Raw genomic sequence first — 19,772 nt, 5'->3', positions numbered from 1 at the left:
AAATGTGTTTTGAAATGGAAATGATTGCTTTGTCCTTCTGAGTAAATGTGTGCTTGATTCAGGGCCAAATTTCAGAGCTTTTTGTAGTATTAATGAAGGGCCTGTTGATAACGGCTTTGCTGTGTGCCCTGCTGGTTGTCCTGTGTGAAACAGGTCTGCTGCATACATCAATAGATTCTGTTATTTTGATACTGAAATATGGCACCAAGGAGAGGGTTGGTGATAATGCCTGATGCCTACACAAATCCTTCATCTCTGTATATTTTGAAAGAAGATGCCTAGATAGCAGTGTTGTGAGTGCATGACGTACCAGATGCTGGCTGGTACATGGTGTCCTGCTCTGACAAAGACTCTTTGCTGCCATTTCTTAAAACTGACCACTTGTGGATCTCTCTATGGCTTGTAGGAATGGTGATGATTAGTATTTCCCTACAAGTACTGTTTTTAGGCACTTTAGAGTTTGTTTATTGCCAAGGTAGGTGTCTGTCTAAGTCTTTGAGCATCCCTGCAGTATCTGAAGGGAGGCTGGTGGTATAAGGTTTGTTTTCAGTCAGTAGCAATTACCTTTGCTTGCAGGTGTGATGTACAGTATCAAATCATGTTGCTAGCTTTGACCAGAGTCCTCAAAAAGCTGGAACTGCATTGTACTTCTTGAGGGTCACTCTGAGAAGTGAAATCCCCTGAAAGTTCCCAAATGCATAGTTCACTAGGGTTTGATTCAGCTTTTTTTAAAGTAGTTACCCAGAAGTGAGAGCCATGGAAACATCCTTGGTAGGCTAAAGCATTGCCACCATTCTGAGGGTAAATTTGCTGCAGTGGATGTCTCTTCTTGTTCCCTCTGCCTCCACCCTGGCAAGGGGTAACTCAGTTTGCAAGTCTTTGCTGCTGTAAATAAATGTACTTCCAATAATATGGAAATGTTGAAAGCCAGTGGGAGCTTTGCCACTTAGGCTTGCTGGGGTCAGGGTTTCACACCTGTATGTGAATGAATGGCTAGAGGCCTGGTACTTTTTCTAATTAAAGTAATATATTAATGAAGGGCAGCTGTGTCTGGTAGTGCTAACTGATGTTTGGAGGAGGAGGTATTGATGGCAAATACTGGTTAATATGCTAAAGTCTGTGCTGGGACAGTGTCAAAATAGCTGAGTGCATTATAATTTTGTAATGTCTGGAGAGTAATACAGTTCCTTGGGAACCAGGTGCCCTGCTGAGCTGCTCAGTGCTGTTAGCCACTTCAAAGGTGGCAATGAAAGTATGTGTTAAGTAGCAAAACATTATAGAACTGTACTTAGCCTTAAAAAAGGTGAGGGGAGGAGGAATTCATCATGTTTACCTCTGTCTGTTCCTGCTTATTTTTATCCCATAAACTAGTTTCAGTGCTCACTGCTGTGTTTCCTGCTGAGCTTTCTTCACAGAAGTGTTCCCCAGAGGGAAGATCTCTTGGGAGGCATGTGTGTTACTTGGCAGCTATCAAGACCCAAGCTTAAACTTTTGGCTTTCAGTGCATCTAAGGCTGGATGCTTCCATGCGTTAAAACCAGAGTCTGGTAAAGCCTAAAGACGTTTTTTGCTCACCTCTAGGTAACTAGGCAGGAATACCACTGTATATTAGAGTGACTGAATTTATCTAGTCCTCATTCCCAGTGTAGAAAAGTGACTGTGCCAAATGTAGTCTTAGATGGTGTTTGGCAATTGAATGCAGTGGGAGGGGTCTAGTGGTTGGGAGGAGGTATTTGCATTTATGAAAATGAGCAGCTTCCTATTGTGTGTGTGATGGAGGGAACAGATCTACCAACTGATTCTGGAATGTCTTGGTTTTAGGTCCCAAATGTGCTGCTGGTGGTTTGGGCTCCAATCAAAGCTCGTCAATGGCATGTGCTGCTATCTAGTGATCATGAGAAACATCTAAATATATGTATCTTTTTTTTTTTCTTCAGGGTTCTCGTTGGAGCTGATATACTAGTAGACTTCAGCTATGCAGACGATCAAGTGTGTAGTCGTGGGTGATGGTGCTGTTGGTAAAACCTGTCTCTTAATTTCTTATACAACAAATAAATTCCCATCGGAATATGTACCAACGGTAAGTGTGAGAATAGCTCCAGTTCTTCAGGCATGATGGGGTAGGGAAGCATGAGTTTCCTTCTGAACTACCCTTTATGGTGTGCACACCTTAATACTTGTCCTTACAGCCCACCTTCCTGTTGGAGACTGAACTAATACATCATGGGAAAGTAATGATCAGTCTGATACACTGCTGTTATTTATCTTTCGCATTGCCTGGCAGTGCTGGGATGCCTTTCCTGTATCTGTTCTGTTCTTGCTGCTTCACTGTTCTGCAGAATCTGGGCTTCTGTTTGTTGATGGCCACCAGCTGGATTCCCTAAACAAGATTATTTGCAGTTGTTAGGACTGCTAAGTGGAGAGCAAGTAGCAGGAACACCTGCTCTCCAGCTTGTGATCTCAGTTCTTGCTACATCTTCATTTTTAGGGAAAGTAGTATTTTATGCTGCTAGAATAGTCAGTGAATACAATTAACACTTGCAAAGCAAAAATGAGCACCAGAAGCTCTGAAAGATCCAGAAGTTGTGCAGTGTGGCTAGTTAACTTCAGTGAAACATGAGAAATATGTTTATATTTAGACTCTGCAGTTTCACTCATTTATACTTCTAAGCATTTGCCAGCTTTGTAGTCCTTGACTAATTTTAAGTAACCTTTTTGAGTTTTACAGCCTCAGTTTTCTGAGATTCTGAATCCCTTGACTTACCTAAAGATCAAGTTGGGAGCATTTTGCTGACTGCCTGTGAGAGGAATGTGTATTATCTTTCCAATAGAAAAGTGTTTTTAATATTGCGTATGCAAGATCAGCATATTGATACTGAGGTGGCTCAGTTCTTTAGTGAGATTGCTGCAAGAGACTTTGACATCTGGATGCTCTTTTTACTAGTTTTCTCTGTTACGGACCTGAAGAGGACATCATCTACTAACATAAGATTTGAAGAGTTTACCTAGGTACCTCAAATTTGCATCTTGAAATTGCAAAAAGATTAAACACATGCTGCTGAAAGGGTCAATCTTTTTTGCTATTATAAAGCAACTTTAAAATAGCTCCTCTGAGATGCCAGGTAGCTCTGCCTGATAGTTCTTTCAGAATATACTTCTTTATAAAAATGTCCTGTCTTTGTCGAAAAGAATTTGTGGTGAATGTCATTGCCCCTTTTTGAGGTATTGGCTTTGTACACTGTCCAAAGATTTTTCAACTTGCCAGATTTGAGGTTTGTTAAGGATAGGACAGGCTTTCACAGGACAAAAATGTTTGTGTTTAGTTGTAGGTTGGGAGCTAAAGAAGAAGGGGCTCCCAAACCTGTGAGTGTTCAGGTTGGATGCAGTGGCTGCTGTTAGGAACCTGAGGGTTTTGCTGTAGGTGTGGAGACCCACAATCAGCCTCTCTAATGAGCCGCTGTTCTGGACTAGTAGAGAAATTGTGTTTGAAACTGTTATTTGCCATTCTTAAGCTTTTGAGAGTGGTGTCAGATGTCCTGCTGCAAGGCTTCTAGGACAACCACATCCTGTGCTGAACCTGTGGAAGTCTGCTTGCCCTATTTAAGCTGTTCTTTATGGTCAAGACAAAATGAAAGTGGTCAGTGAGTTCAGGCAGTGAATGTTTCTATACTTACCCCTAGTGAAATGACCCTTAATTATGTTGCAAAAATGTTATAATCTTAAAGTGTGTATTTTGAAAGCTTGTGAGTTTGTCTGCTGTCCTGCAGATGGTAGTACTAACTGTAAATCACTGCTAACAAGCAGTGTGGAAAAGCCACTCCAAGTTGCTTGCTAGTAAAGTGTGTTCAAGGTGTGCTAAGGCTTATTTATGCCTTTTAAAACTGTCCCATGTTTTCAGAATGGTATTTACCTCTGAACTTCATGGCTTGAGGAACTCACTGTTCTGGGGATATCACAGGCCTATTGATAATTGTATGACCTAAAGGTGTATTTCAGACTTTGGAAACTGGTAAGTAACCTCTGATATTCCAACTAGTACTTCTAGTAATAAATGGGCAAAGAACTAGCATTGTTTCCAAAATGAAAGCAGGCTGTCTGACAAACCTTGATGTCCCTGGAGTGTTTGTGGCTGAATAAGGACCCCAGAGTAAAATGGGTAGGACTAAACTAACAAAAATGTTTAAGCAGGAGTAGAACCTGCAGGTAAAGTTCTGACTTTAGAACATGGTAGATACTGGTGGTAGCTCAAGGCCAATGTACAACAAATACCAGGATTTCAGCTGCAGCAGCTACTGTGAAGTCTCTTGGGAGGAAGATGGCACTTTTCTTCCCTGAGGGTGTCCAGCAGTCCAGGGCACAGAGCAGTTAGTACAAGGTGGGGATGCTTTAGCAAATCAGCAACAGTCTGGCTTCAAACTGAGCTGCTCTGTGTGCGCAGGCACTTGAGTGGCTGGTGTAAACTGCCTCTGCCATTGTGCTATGTAGCTGTTCTTGTGCAGCAATGTGGCCAAAACATCCCTGGAGAATGCACTAGTTCAGAATGACAGATTAGTTTTTTTCACTTGGCTCTGTGTTTTGCAGATCTTTCCCTTTTTTGAGGATATTTCCCAGTGGGAGATGGGTTTCATATCGCTACTGCACATGGTTTGTCACCTGCATGTTTTTGATGTCATTGCTATTCTCAGAAAAAGCAGCAAGGGGACATATTCATGGAAAGGCAATGTTTGGGTAGTGGCAGATCAGGTGTGAGTCCTGTAACACAATAACTCATGCCACCTGCTGTAATAGATTGTGTCACTGGCAGGAATTGAAACTTCTTGTTGGGCTAATTGTTGCTCTGATTTTTAGCCTGTCTGCACAATTAAGGATGAAATTTTCTGTGGATTATGCTATGAGGGTGTAGTTGCCAGGTTTGCCTGAAGGCTGACCTTGTCACCCTGGCCTCCCTAGGTCTGAACCTTTTCAGTAGTGACTGTACCTTAAATAAAAAAAATTAAAAAAAAATATCCCATTTTGCAGCTAGGGAAATTAAAAATGAGGAGGGAGAATGCATCCTAATCCCCCTAAAGGGCAGCTACAGGTAATGCTATTAACTCCTTATCCACTGGGTGAAAATGAGGAGAGAGATCTTTGGGAGATAAAGCTGCTGAACATCATCTGACATCTGGAAAAGCAAGTGCTCTGATCCTCAGTGTGGACCATACCAGTTTTTGGTTCTGTACCTAGCAATAGGTTAGTTCATCCTGACCTGTCCTTTGGAGGCTTGAAGTAGTGTTCATGGCATATCGGAGAGGCTCTGGGAAGTGCCTCTTCCACCCTCCTCCAGCCTGAAGGTCTGTAGCTGGACACTTTCTAGGTTGTTCAGTAAGGCAAACTCAGTGCAGTGTGTAAAGGTTTGGGCTGCAGGTAATGGAGATCAGTGTTTAAATCTCTTGCAGAATGCTAATCCCAAATAGTATGAGAGGTAGACATCTAGGTGATGTTCCTGGGGATGTGGAGCATGCTGTGGCCATGGCTGCTTTCTCAGTTGCTCTGAGTTGTGAAAAGTTGAAAAAAAATTAGTGTGGTGTCTACACTACCACTACTGCTATTACAAACAGACCATTGAATGACTTGAGCGTGTCCAGAGAAGGGCAACGGAGCTGGGGCAGGGTCTGGAGCACAGGTCTGCTGGGGAGCGGCTGAGGGAACTGGGGGGGTTTAGTCTGGAGAAGAGGAGGCTGAGGGGAGACCTGCCAGGAGGGTGCAGAGAAGGGGGATGAGTCTCTTGAGCCAGGCCCAGAGGGAATGGCCTCAAGCTGCCCAGGGCAGGGTCAGGCTGGCTCTGAGGAAGGATTTCTTTGCAGAAGGGGCTGTTGGGCGTTGGAATGGGCTGCCCAGGGCAGGGGGGGAGTCCCTGGGATCCCTGGAGGGGTTGAAGAGTCGGGCTGAGCCAGCGCTGAGGGATCTGGGGGAGTTGGGAACGGTCAGGATGAGGTTCATGGTTGGGCTGGAGGAGCTTCAAGTGCTTTTCCAATCGAGATGATTCTGTGTGTCAGATACTGCTTTAACCAGGACAGTCAGGTAGAAAGGAGACATCTGAACTCTTGGAAGTTCAGCTTTGAAGTGTTGTCTTGCTGGTCTTACCTCAATTTTTAGTGGGAATTTTTTTCAAGGATCTAAACTCTTACTAAAACCCTGTTCATATATCCATTTGACTGCTTATTTCTGCATGTCACTCCTCACTTTTAAGCTTTTGAGATGGCTGCTGGCCTCTTCAATGTTGTGGTTTACTTCAGCTGTGGGAGCTGCTCAGACTTCTGTGTTGAAGCAGAGCTTCCCTATTAGAGATCTCAACTGTTTCTGAGTAACCTTGCAGTACAGTATGCAGGGACAGGTGGTGGGTTTTTTTACAGTGGGAAGAATTTTTTTTTTTTTGCCGAAGTTACTTTCTGAAATACTGTCTGTTGCAGTTTTGAAGATAAAACTGTTAACTGTAATTACAGGTACTGACCACAGACAGTGTACTCTTTAATGCTGAGTATGTGGGTGTTAAAGGAGAAGGCTTTGGGTAGGTCCTCACACTCAGTTATGTTGTAAACAAGTTACTGGATGAAACATTTTTGGTAGTTTTAACTTTTGATCTGTAGCAGGTCTGCCTTGGAGGACAGGACTGTTGTGCCAGACTCTGTACAGAGACAATATAACTTGGTTGTCTGGAGCTGGATTCTCCATTTAGATTGAGAGTGAATTTTGACACAGATTGATTTTGACCAACTGTATTGCTTCCTCCAAAGATGGAGGGTCAGTTCCTGTTGAAAAGATGGACTCTGTATTGAATTCCCCAGAAGTTCAGAAAGATGAACTTCAGGCGACTCAGATCCTGTGAGAAGCCCCGTAGCTCTGTGCCCTGAAGGGCTGGGCTAAAGTTTATCAGTTCTGTCTTTGTGGGGATGTGTTTACTGTGTCAGACCAACAGTGAAGGTTGAAATTTCTGTAACAGTGTGGGAAGCCTCTGCAATTACAGGCAAGAGGTGCTGCAGGTGTTTTGTTCAGTGGCTTTTACCCTATTATATGCAGTGGTGTATCTAGTGTGCCTTTGCTTTAAATCCCTCACAGAAACAGCTCTTGCATCCCTATTCCCTGATGAATTGTCCTGTAACAGCCTTAATTAATGGTAATAGCATTGCAAACCTAATGCCTCCTGTTATTCTGTGCAGGTGACTCTTATAGAAATTAGAGGTGGTCTGACAAGGTAAGTAGGGTGATGGTTTGAATGATGGCTTGTTCACATCCTCTTAAATGTTTGTCTTTTCTTACCAGGTTTTTGATAACTATGCTGTAACAGTGATGATTGGAGGAGAGCCTTACACCCTAGGCCTCTTTGATACTGCAGGTGAGAAAACAAGTGCTTGTGTCATTGTAATTGCTCAGGATTTAGTGGAGGTGGTGTTGAATGTGAAGACATACAGTTGTCTTGGATTTTTTTATGAAAGGGAAAAAACTTTCTTGGTTCCTCTTTCCTGACCTTTGAGGAATTGCTAAATCAAGTTCATATAAAAAAAACACCAGCAAACATCAACCCCCCTGCCCCCCCAAACATCTGCTTTTTTAAGAAATGTTTTATTTTTGCAACACCAGAAGACAAGATTCAAACTTTCATCTCTGATCTAGGTAATAACTGGAGGATAATGGTATTCTATTTTTTGAACAAAATTTAAGGAGAAAATTGTGTTGAATAAAATATGTGGATTCTATGTGTGTTTTGTTCAGTAAATAGCCTTTTTTTTGCCAAACATCAATACAGAATGACTAACATTACAACACGTGCATGTGTTGTGTCTCTAGATTCTTGACAGGGATGAAGTCAAGATGTGTGGTGCTTCATAAGCCCTCTCACTGTAGGATTTTTTAAAATTAAAAATAAATCTGCAGGCTTTTTTTATAGTTATTAGACTATCTCAGGTTCTGGCTGGAGAAATGTACAATGATTAAACAGCTACACATGTTGCTTTGCATGTGTGAAAATTTAGCAAGAAAGGGTAGAAACTGGTTCAGCTGTTAGTTACCCAGTCCCCAACCTGTAATAATACCAAAGTGGTATGGCAGCATCTGGTATGATAAATTATCCTTCAAGAGAGTCCTTCCAGAGAGCTTAGATAAACTGTTACCTCAAACTGTCTTATTAGAGCTTAATCTGACTGTTTCCAGCTGAATTATTACAGATGCATCATTAATGTCTTACTTGATTAATGAAATGATCTTAGACTTCCAATCATACACTGTAGGTTCAATTATCTCTTCCCATTCTCCTAAGTGTGATTTACATGTTGGTTATTGCAAATTCCCAAGTTCATGGATGAGGAGTTGAGCATAGAAGCTCCTTCCTGACACACACTGTGTAGGCTGCTGTAGGGACCAGTATTTAGATGGGTCTCAACTGTAGCATTCTGGTACCTGCATGAGTAGAAGCTGTGTTAGATCCTTTTCTGCCCGTTTTCCTGTTGAGGTCCTCTGGAAGCTGGTATGTGTGTGTATGGATATGCATATCTACATAAGCACATTGATGTGAGTGCAGTAACCCAGAAAGTAATTTTGAAAACTTACCAAGAGGCTTTAGTGTGTGCAGGTGACTCCGTGCACTTGTGAATATAAAGGCTTTCCTTTCAGATCTGGGCTTTTGTTCTTTAAAGGTCACCTGCTTTTTGCTAAATAGTAACCAGCACAAGTTACAGAACTTAATAATGGGCAAACTCACTATTAATAACTGTCAAATTAAAAAAAAACAACCCACAAAGTCTTTGTTTAGAACTTGTACTATGAAGACAAAGCTTTTTGGAGTAATCTGTTAATTGCAGTGAGATGTTTTGGTCAGTGCCTAGCTCCTCTGTGTCCAGCTAAGCAGGATAGCTGTAATAAGCTGCCTAGACCTCCACCTTCACACTGTAGATCTTCCTCCATTGAGATGTCTCAAGTGTTGAGTTGGCTCCTTCAATATCTCAGAGGTCTTTGTGCTGTGTGATGGGTGAGAGAGCATCGGTTGAAATCTGAGGCATTTTGAACAAGTGTTTCTGACTTGGTTGCCAGCAGCTACAGCAGCTTCTTTAGTGCCAGGTTTTCTAAAAATAGTGCTACTGAATTGAGAGGAGGAGGTTTAAGAATGGAGCTGAGCAGAAATGGGCTGGTGGTGTCCTGCAGGGACTGCCTGCTCTCTTTCGGTCCCAAAGGGAAGAGCCTGGCTTCCCCTGACATACAGCCCATGTGGGGCCTCTGGTGTGTTCTTAGGGGAGTGCTGCTGGATGCCTGAGTGTGCCTCACCTGTAACAGCAGCATTCTCCTCTTACTGCACAGAGGACACTTCACTAAGTGTTCTCAAGTGTAAGTCAGAACGTTCTGGAGAACAACACTGCCTCTTTGGTTTTTTTCCTCCAAACTGCAGGGTTTTTTCAGAGTAATGAAATTTGACGGCATAATACTTTTAATGAATGGACTTGGTGCAGGAGACCTCATCTGTAGCTGGATCTGTGTTTGGTAACTTCATTGCAATCAAGGGAGAGTGTTACACAGTCTGAGGGCGTATGATCTAAAAATTATTAGAGCGTACTCCTATCAGACTTCCTAGCTCTCCTGTGACTCTTAAGCAGCTCATTGTTACATAGCAACTGAATGAATTCAGGATTTGAGAACTGGGATCTTTGAATGTTTGGGTTCAGGGCATGTGCATTTGCTTAAGAGTTAGGATTAATCACAGTAATGCTATTGTGCTAGAATATGCATTCTAACCACCTGTAAAGGGCAGTATTTCACTGTCTGGGTCTAATACTATGTTAACTTTCTCCTCTTCTAGGTCAGGAAGACTATGATAGATTACGACCCCTCAGCTATCCACAGACAGATGTATTTCTGGTCTGTTTTTCAGTGGTGTCTCCTTCTTCATTTGAAAATGTGAAAGAAAAGGTTGGTTGAACTCTGCCTGAAAAGGGAGCTGCTACAATGATCTTGGAAATATGTCAGAAGTTATCTGAGGTGGTTAGTAACAAATACTGTGTCTTCTGTGTCTTTAGTGGGTACCTGAAATTACTCACCACTGTCCAAAGACTCCTTTCCTGCTTGTTGGGACCCAAATTGATCTCAGAGATGATCCCTCAACAATTGAGAAACTTGCCAAGAACAAGCAGAAGCCCATAACTCCAGAGACGGCTGAAAAACTGGCCCGGGACCTGAAGGCTGTCAAATACGTGGAATGCTCTGCACTTACGCAGGTGAGAGTTGGTCTTTGACCGCTTTTGCTTGTTTGTGTTCCATGCTTTTCTTCAGTTATGGGGGAAACCAGCTCAGTATGGATGTGAAAGGGTATGAGCTCTGTTTCTGCTGATGACACAGTAGCTTTCTCTTTGTCCTGTTGTTCTAAGGCACAAGGAGTTGGCAGTGGTAGAAAGAGAATGAGCCTGTGGAGATTAGGCATAGCGTAGAGGAGTGATGGAGGAGCATGTGTTTCATTTTTGTGTTGGAGGAAAATAGCTGTTGAAAACTTAGGAGTGTTACAGACAACAAGTGTGTTGACACAGAATGCAACTCTCCACTGAAGACAACAGGCAAAGAAAACTCAAAAAAGTCAGTTCTGATACTTCTAAGACTAGAAGCCTTCATACTTGCGAGAGCTGCTTTCTCTTCCTGTGCAGTTGTGAGCTGTTTCCTGTGTCCGCCTTGAGATGGAAGTTCTGTTGAAACCGAAAATAACAATGAAATAGTTCTTAAGACACAAATGTGGTGATGTTGTGTGAACTAACTTGTGAATATGAGTCTAAAGCCAACTAAAATAGCTAATTTGAGGCAAGGAAACCCAATTATCCTTTCCCTTGAAATTAGGAATACTAGGATGGGGTGGATGGGAGCCATTGGCTGGCATGATGCCTTGACTTTGGATGCCCCGGGAACTTGCGTGCCTACTCTTGCAGAATTGACTACAGCTCTAACAATTTCCTTATATTACTCTAAAGAATATGCCCCTACCTGATGTGCATTGAACTAGGAGTGCACAGTATCAAGTCCCTCCCTCTTTTCAGTTTTGTTGTACATTCATCTCTAGTATCTCTTGAGCACAAAGCTTTGTTGCTAAACTTCATAAAGCCTGAAATTCTGCTTATCTTGTACATTTTACCCAGATTGCATATTGACTCTTCCATTTGGGATCCTGAGACTTTTTTGTAACAAAGATTTGCCTGAGTGCTGAGAAGGAAGAGGCTTTCAATGGAATTGTGCAGGACAGTAGCACTAGAGGTGTTGTGACAGGCTCATCCTGGGGATCCCTGATCAAAAGGTGGTCTTCCCTGTGCTTCCTTACTGCCCACACACAAGCTGAGGGATATTTGTGCCTGAGTTGTAATTCTTTTGGATCTGTTCAGTCCTGAAATACCATTTTAGGTGGTATCTGGCACATCCTGGATGCTGATGTGAACTAGACTGTAGAACCTGCTAGTTGGTTAAATACATACCAGGACTTTGTTCTGTATAGCTCACTGAGACCCTTTCCTCTGTACCTTTAAACTTGCCTTGTTTTTCAAATTGCATGGAAGCACATAAAAATTGCCAGGGTAGGAGTTGATGCAATTAAAAATTTCAGTGTTTATCCGTTTTTTTTTTTTTACTTCCAGATAGACTAATCTGTATCTGTTGCAGAGAACAGCTTTATCACTTGGAAGCTCAGCCTGAATTTCTTCCAGAGCACTAGAGCTTGTATACCTGTTGATGGTTTTAGGAATCAAGAGTAACCTGGGAAGGAGGGTTCAGAAGCCTTCTCACCTGGAAGACTAGTTGGTTTGCATCTGCTCTATTCTTCTTCCTTCATTTATCGTTGACTCCCCTCACAAAACACCTTTTTCCTCAGCCTGTCAGTAGTAGCTGCCAAACAGAAATGTAGATTATTTGTGAAGGGTTGCTTGGAGTTCCTGGCAGTGATCTAGCTGGCAGCTTGCTAAACACAGAAGTTGTCTGGCTTTGCTAGCCAGGAGGGTTGTTTTCCTACCTGCAAGGCAATGTTGTAGTAGCTGGTATCAACTACTCAGCTGGGTAGTTCACTTTCTCTTTACCTTGGTTTCTGTCTACACAGTTCACCTCGGCAGTCTAGAGTGTCTTTTTACCCTCCCAACTAATTTAAAAATTACTTTGACACCACAGTAGCGAGTAATCATAAAATCATGGAACCAGAGCATGTTTTTTTCCTGGGAGGAAGAATTTGCTTGTCTGTGTAGAAGAGTTGATGTTCTGAAAGTCCTAAGAGGCTGAGTTGGAGTCTTTTCTGTAAAGACAAAGTATCTTCTCCCTGAGTTTGGATGACAACTGTACTGAGGAGTCAGTTCTGTTTCCTCTTTCCACAAGTTATGGAATCCCTTTTTTTAATTAAGGCACTCTCAATGTCTGTTTTCAACCTTTCTCTACAAAATAGTACCCAATACCACTGTAAAAAGTGGATAACACTTTGCTGTTAGGAAAGGGTGGCTGACAGATAACCACTAAAATGATTGTTGCTTCTGTAACACTTAAGAGGGTAAATGTCTGAAGCTCAATGCTAATAGTTAACACAAGGAAGAACTCTGAATTCAGTTCTTTTTTTCCCTCCCTGATGCTGGGTTGACAGTTTTGATAGATTTATAAATTCTCTTAAACTGTCCATGAGTGGAGGGGGTAAAGGGGGCCTGAGCTCAACCTGTTTCCCAGTGCAGCACAGGAGCCGTGTTACTTTAACCAGAGTATCAAGGCCCGTGTGTCAGTGCTATCAAACACAGTTTCCTTAACGTGGTTACTCTTTTATCATTGAGGCTTTCAACCCCAGTCCCATTTTCATAACCATTCTGTCCCTGTCTTGTTTTTTTTCTCCCCTTATCCCATTTTTTTGCTACATCCTTCCAACCTTCAAAACAAATCCTAAATTCTGTTCTCTTGAACAAATTAATTTCTCCTGTGCAATAGGAAAACAAAAGAGGAGTCCCTGAGTAGGAGGATTAAGGAAGCATGTTTTCTTGATTCTTGCCCTGCCTGGGTTCTTAGTCTAACAGTACATAATTGAGTTTATACTACAGCCTTATTCTCAGAGAAAGAAATCTGATTAGTACTTGAACTTCACATAGGCATTATTTATCTGAAGTCTCAAGCTCTTTTGTCAGCCTAGGTCGCAACTCATTTAAAAAGAGTTGCTGGGGAGGATGTACAGAATGACTCTACATGGTAACTTCCTTCTGATCTTTCAAGTATAATCTTGCATGTAACATGATGGACTTCAGTGCTTCCAGATAGAATTGCCTTAGAGATCTCCCATGTATGTGCATCAGTAAAATGAGATTAAAGCCCTTCTAAAAGGAATATATCCAGTCTAACCTGTGAGGGAGAAACCAGTTACATTTGATTAAAAAAAAACAAAAACCAAAACCAAACCAAACTTAATTTTGCAGACTTTTATTGTATAGAGGAAATAATTTTAGCATTTCTGTTTGTCTTTAGCTGGGATAAAGCAGTTCTTCTGAATTTGTGAAGGTCGCACTCATGACAGTAGATTTAGGCGAGTCCAGTTAGCATAAACTGAGCCAGGTTTCACTTCTGGTGTCCTGTGTAACTTGGCAGAGTGGTGTGGGAGTGGTAACACACTGCAGTGTTCCTGTTGTGCTTATACCAAATGCAACGCATGCTTTGTGCTCCGGTGTAATCCCTGCAGACTCCTTGCAGCTCTGTAACTGCTTGTCTGGTGTTGGATCTCAATTATTCCAGTCCTGACACCGTTTCTGTCTTCCTGTGACTTGAGTGGTTATACTTGCTTTGGTAACTAAACTGAATAACTGAAATGCACCATTTCCGTGCTGGCTTTCAATGTCAAAATGTCTGAAGATGGCGATGGCCTACCAGAGCAGTACTGCTTCAATCCCCTGTCGTGTTTTCCCAGCGATCTGGAGATCTTCAGTTATTCAGGGGCTGAATTCACTTAGCAGAGTTGTTTGAGCCTTTGCTCTGGACTAGCTGCCACTGGGGTCGTTGGGAGCCGTAAGTCCGTGCATCTGAGGTGCTTGCTTATCCACAGTGGGTGGCTAAAAAAGGTTTACCTGACCTTTTGGATCCCTGTGGTGGGGCAAGCACTCTCTGCTGTGTTTATTCCCCTGTAAACTCCCTGAGTATATTTTCAGCAGTTAAGTGGAAACCACCATTACTTGTGTGGCCCCTCCCACCCCTTTTTGCCAGTTGCTGCTGTGTTTGTGCCTCTGCCCTTCTGGGTGTTCACTTTGTCTAACTTTGTCCATCACATGTTCTGTTTCTGACTTCTGGGTCATCTAAATGAGATTTCCTCCTGGGATCTACTTTGTTTTTTGCAAAGTAAATCTGTTTACTGCCTCTGTGAATTCAGCCTGGTCTATCCTGAATGCTCTTTGTATCTGCTTGTTTTTCTCTAATCCTCTAACCTGGCTGCTGTTTTTTCTCCTCCCCTCTGTCTTGTAGAGAGGTCTGAAGAATGTGTTTGATGAGGCTATCCTAGCTGCCCTCGAGCCTCCGGAAACTCAGCCCAAAAGGAAGTGCTGTATATTCTAAACTTTCTCCTTCCCCTCTTGCTGCTGCTTCCTCTGTCCCACTACTGTAGAAACCTGGTTAAAAAAATGAATAAAACCACCTTGATTGAAAGCTGTTGTGTCTGCTTACCATCTTAGAGCAACCTCTGTATTAGCTCTTGGACTGAAAACAATACTTAAGACCTTTAGTAAACATTGTGACCGTGGAACACGAACTGGACTCGCTTAACTCTCTGCTGCTTGGGTTGCCAGATGTGGGTAGCTTTCTAATTCAGGCTTTTGGGGGAAGGGATCTGGTTACATCGTTCTTTAAAGAAAGATCAAAAGAATAAGACATGATGTTTGATCTTCCTGAATTCAACTGGAAGAAACCATGCGTGTGTTTTTCAATTTCTACTTGTGACTCTTGTTAACTGTATTTGCATGACAAAAGTACATGAAACGATCTGCAAGTTACGCTGTAATGTGAAGGGTTTTCTGGTTCTCCTTTGTGCAGTGAGATGTTTTTCTGTTGCTATTGCTTTGGCTGTCTGTGCTGTAGTGGAGTATTTGTCAGTCCTTGGGGGGAAGGAAGTATCAATGTACTTGCTACTGCTTTATGAACTGTTAAAATTCTTGCTTTCACTAACATGGTAGACCTCTTCATTTCAATAATAGATCCTTAAAGCCTGTTACTGTAAGATGTAAAGCTGCTTCTTACTCTCATGCTTCTGATTTTTATTGTTTTAAGGAGAAAACTTAAATTGTAGCTTGTCTTTAAATTTTGAAATTAAAAATTGCGGTTGTTTGTATAAATGACTGATGAAGCTTTATTCCGAGTTGCACTCCTGGCTTCAGTTTACCACTTTACGCAATGTACAGTACCTGCTTTGTACTCCTCCCGTCCTGACTTCTCTGATGCCATGCACAGCTTCTGGGCTCTACCTGGCTGCTTCTAACGGTCGGGCATTTGGGGCCAGAAGCCTGACCAGAGCGTGTACCGGACCGATTTATCGTTGCATGCTTTTGCCTTGTCTCTTCTCTCCCCTGACACACGGGTGTCTGCGTTGCTGGACTGGCGTGCTCCCGATTGAGCTCTTCCATTTGAATGCAGCACTTTCTGCTTTGTCATTAGCATGTGAAATGTGTTAGTAGCCAACTAATCATAAAAATTGCCTTAAGGAAATGACTTTGGTACGTGTGTTTTTGCTTCTGGGGAAGTATACTGATCTGGTCTCAAAGAATGTACGTTCCCGTTGGGAAAATCAGACACTGGGCTCGGGACCTGCGAACGGCAGCGGTGCAGCTTGGACAGAGCCGAGCTGAGCAGAGGAGACTGGGAGATGTAGATGGCAAACCTCAATTCGTCGTTAGAGGGGTTTGTCTGCCACTTGACTTTCTGTGGTTTTGTTTGTGTGAAAACTCAAAAATGAGACTGCCCCTTTCTCTCTTTGCCCCTTTTCAGAAAGGCCTAAAGAATGTATTTGACGAAGCGATATTGGCTGCCCTGGAGCCTCCGGAGCCGAAGAAGACTCGCAGGTGTGTGCTGCTATGAACGTCCCTCCACAGCCCCTTCTGCAAAGCTGGTGTTTGATGTCATACTAAAAGCAATGTTTAAATCAAACTAAAGATACAAATTTTAAAATTTGTTTTCGCAATAATGACAAATGCCCTGCACTCCCATCTCCCCCACACGATCCCTGTGTGAGATGAGAATGTTAGTGTTTATTCCCCAGTGCTCCCTCAATTCAGTTAAACTAGTTAATTTTGAGTAATTATGTATTATCAGAAAACACTGATCAGTACTATTTTTTTTTGTTTACTGTTTCTAATTTTTTTTTTGTTTAAAATCCAGGCATGCTTGTGATGACTTTTTCTGTAACAGACTAATTCTAGGCTGTTTTACTGAAGCCTTGTCCCTTATGCCAGTCTGGCAGGACTTGGTTCTGGTTTCAAGAACTTCTAGGGCTGTTCAGCAGCCAGCCAGCAGCCTGGGTATGAGCAGACTTTAGTACTAAAGACAAATACAGGAAAGTAAAATGTCCCAAGCTGGTGCTCCTCTAAGGAGGAGTGTAGAAAATGTATCTGCATCTCCTCTGAAGTTGCCTTGTATCTCTTCCCCCTGGCTTTCCACTGTGCAGGTCATAAATTTCTACCCCATCCTCTAAGTTATGAAGCCTTAGGAATACGAGAATCATTTTCTCTGGATGCACCATCAGACTTGAAACTAGCTTGCCAGTCTCTTCCTTAATCTTTGACATCATAAGCTTTTTGTCACATGATGAAGAAATAACTGCACCTTTTTAAGCATGCCCAACTGATTCAGTTGGCTTTTAACAAATTCATCTTCTGCCAATCCTTAATTATTAGAGAAATGCTTACAATGACCAGCATAGACACTGCTGTTCGGACACTGAAAGGACCTGGTGTATGTTAAGATGAGTTTTGGAGCTGGTCCTGGTGGTGCATCTCTTACTGGATGGCTTGGCATCCTTCAGGGAGGGGTGGAAAGATAGACCTGTGTCAGTAGGAGGGAGCTGCCAGGAGGGGTTTCTAGTGTTCAGTGTGGCACCATATAGGGACCAGGTAAGGGAATCCCCTTTTTCTGCATTTTGCTCGTAAGTAACTTTGAACCTGTAAGATGGGCTCCAGTCCACTGAGGCTTGTGTGCAGGGTCTTTACGTAGACTGACTGCAGTGTTGTAGGGATTTTACCAAAAATATATTTTGGCTTGCAAATTCAAAGGTTTTTTTAAGACTTAGGGAATCTCCTCCATCTTCCAAAATTCTGATTTCTTGTAGACTCATTAGTGTTGAACCAATGCTTTTTCATGTGTAAGTTCTTTGTATATGCATTCTTTTCAGATGTATTAAACATCAAGTATCTTCACAAGCCTGCCTGAGGGTAGTTATTTCCCTTGCCTTTCTCTTGAGTGTGAAGGACTTTTAAATATGGCTTTTATCCCTTGTGAGCTCCTCCTTTCGAGTTAGTTTGGGTCTTTCCTTAATGCTCAATCCTGTCAGTTCATATCTTCCCTCATTTCTGCTGGCCTCAGTTCTGTCAAGATTGCTCTAAACTTTGATGAGCAATGTCTTTGCTGTCATACCCAACTCTGAAGAGAGGGCACGGTGGTTTTTAACAAAAGGAATACTCGTTGTTGTGCTTGTTCCTAAGTATTAAAAGTTGGATTTTGGGGGTTACTGGGCTCTTGCACCTCTTCTGTCAAGCAGCTAGTCTCTCTGGAAGTTTCCTGTTCTTCACTGGCAGGGAACCCTAAAGGGTCAAACGACATCATACCTATCTCCCTCTCAAAACCACACAGATTTTTTTATACCTTTTTGTTAGTTTTCATAAGAAACAGTGCAGTCTTACACTGTTGATTCATAACTTGTATTAATTATTAAAGCACATTCCAAAGAGCCTCATTAAAGGTCATTTTATTTTAAGAACCTGACTTGAGAGCTGTAATCCAGAAGCTCAGGGTCAGATGTGTGCTTTTTACTCTTCTTAGTGATTAGAGCTGCTGTTCAACTTTGCAGTACAGTTTTTAAGTGCTGTCTTCTGTGGGGAGGCTTGGCTGTAGGTCTGTGGCTTGCAGTTGAAAGTACTGCTGGTATTTTTAATGTCTGGTGACAGTTGATTGTTGGTGGCTGCTCTTTGAGCTTGCAGCAGGCTGAAATGGACTTCTGCACCCTCTTGTAGCTAAACCTAATTCATATGTCTAAAGCCAGCAGCAAATCTGACCCAGGGTTTGCCTGTATAAAATCAGGTAGAAAACTGCCTCAAGTAGGGGGAGAACCCTTTAGGACTTGTGCTTTAAGCAGCAGGGTTACCCTGTCAAGCTTTTTCTGTCTTGGATGTGTACTTACATGGAGGTTGCCTGTAGCTGTCTGGTCCCCCTGCATATGTTTATATGGCAGTGATTTGGGGCAGTCATTTCATGCAGGTCCATTTGGCTGAGCAATAAAGTGTGCTGTTAAATTGGTGTCACAAGGTTAAACTTGGCTCTGGAAGGAATCGTGGAGTTGTTGGATGATGGAAAAACACTCTGTTCAAAGAACAGTGCTGCTTCCTTCCTCTCTGTGTTGCATTAGCTTTGCAGAAGTCTGCTCTGATAGCTCTATGACTCCGCTAGTACAAAGCTGTCCCAGTCCAGAGAGAGGATGGGATGCTGGAATTGGTTAAACAAGCAAAACCAGCTTAGTTCATGGGCTTTTTCACACCATGCTTTTTTTTTTTTTTCCCCCCTCTGGAGCTCAGTAGTGAGGCCTCTGTCAAGCTGGGTATGTGAGATGTGCTTGCTCTGTGTTGTCAAGTTATATGAGCTGCTCCGAAGAGCTCCTTGGGGACTGCCTCCTTCCTGTGTGAAGGCATGCAAAACCAGTGAGAAACACCACTTTCTTCCCCTTCTGGGACTGCCAATTTTAGCTAGCAGATTTGAAAGCAAAGGACTTGGAGGCAGGTGGGAATACTTGGCATTTCCCTTGATACTAGTGTGGCAAGTATGTGGTGTGAGCTGGGATTGCCTCATGTTACTGCTTTTGCAATAGAGGACTTGCCTGTTTGAAGGTGCACCCACAGCTCAGGGCTGGCTTTCTTTTCACCTGCAAGGATTCCTAAGGTACCCATGGCAGCTCACTAGCACAAGTAGTACAAGAGGTCTGGGCTGGCTGCTTAACCAACTGCTACACATGTTAATTGTGTCTCTTGTAAAGGGCCAGAAATCTCTGTGGTAAGGCATCTGAGAATCATACTAAAATTGCTCTAAGGACTCAAGGCTACATGGGCACTGAAGAGCAGCTTCTTGTTTTAATAGCTGGGATGCACAGCAATATCTTAATGAAATGTCTTGGTTATTCATGTAACACTTCTACTAAACAGCCACTTCTTCCTGCACAAGGAGTAGGTTAGTGATTTCTGGATTTTGGTTGCCTCTCATGTTAACCTCCAGTTCCTAATACTAAATTAGTTTTGCTTAAAAGCAGGTGGTGAGTGGAGCTCTTGCTTTTGGCTACCCCAAACAAGTGGCTCTGTCAGCTCCTTGTCTCTGAAGCATTGATCGTCCCCTTTCTGTGTCTTGGCTGCATGTTCCCACACTATCCTTCACTTTAGCACCATTCAGCTGTATAGGGAGACCATTACAGTCACTAGTTGCATGGAAATGTAACATCTTGCAGGATACTTGCCTGCTGAACTAGTGGACTCTACTGCCTGGTTTCCGTGGTCAAGCTGATCCAAAATGACTGCAAGGGAGGAGGTAGGAGAT

The 19,772-nt window shown here is 42.6% G+C and overlaps 1 protein-coding gene across 2 annotated transcripts; it reads left to right on the top strand.

The window, feature by feature from the left end:
- The first annotated feature begins 1,909 nt into the window (after nt 1-1,909).
- On the top strand, nt 1,910-17,395 carry CDC42 (cell division cycle 42). 2 transcript variants are annotated; one of them, XM_026862708.1, is made up of 5 exons: nt 1,910-2,079; nt 7,302-7,374; nt 9,826-9,935; nt 10,043-10,240; nt 14,460-15,322. In XM_026862708.1, the coding sequence occupies exons 1-5, from the start codon at nt 1,975-1,977 to the stop codon at nt 14,547-14,549; spliced, it is 576 nt and encodes a 191-aa protein (XP_026718509.1). In that variant the 5' UTR covers nt 1,910-1,974; the 3' UTR covers nt 14,550-15,322. The 2 variants fall into 2 exon arrangements, with proteins under 2 accessions (XP_026718509.1, XP_026718508.1); XM_026862707.1 differs by lacking the exon at nt 14,460-15,322 and adding an exon at nt 15,972-17,395 and having other exon boundaries at nt 1,912-2,079.
- The last annotated feature ends 2,377 nt before the right edge of the window (nt 17,396-19,772 follow it).

The sequence above is a fragment of the Athene cunicularia genome, assembly GCF_003259725.1.
Source record: "Athene cunicularia isolate RWA chromosome 21 unlocalized genomic scaffold, athCun1 chr21_part1, whole genome shotgun sequence".
In the NCBI taxonomy this organism is placed as follows: domain Eukaryota; kingdom Metazoa; phylum Chordata; class Aves; order Strigiformes; family Strigidae; genus Athene; species Athene cunicularia.
The sequence above is the reverse complement of the archived record's forward strand: the minus strand, read 5'-3'. Positions and strand labels throughout refer to the sequence as shown.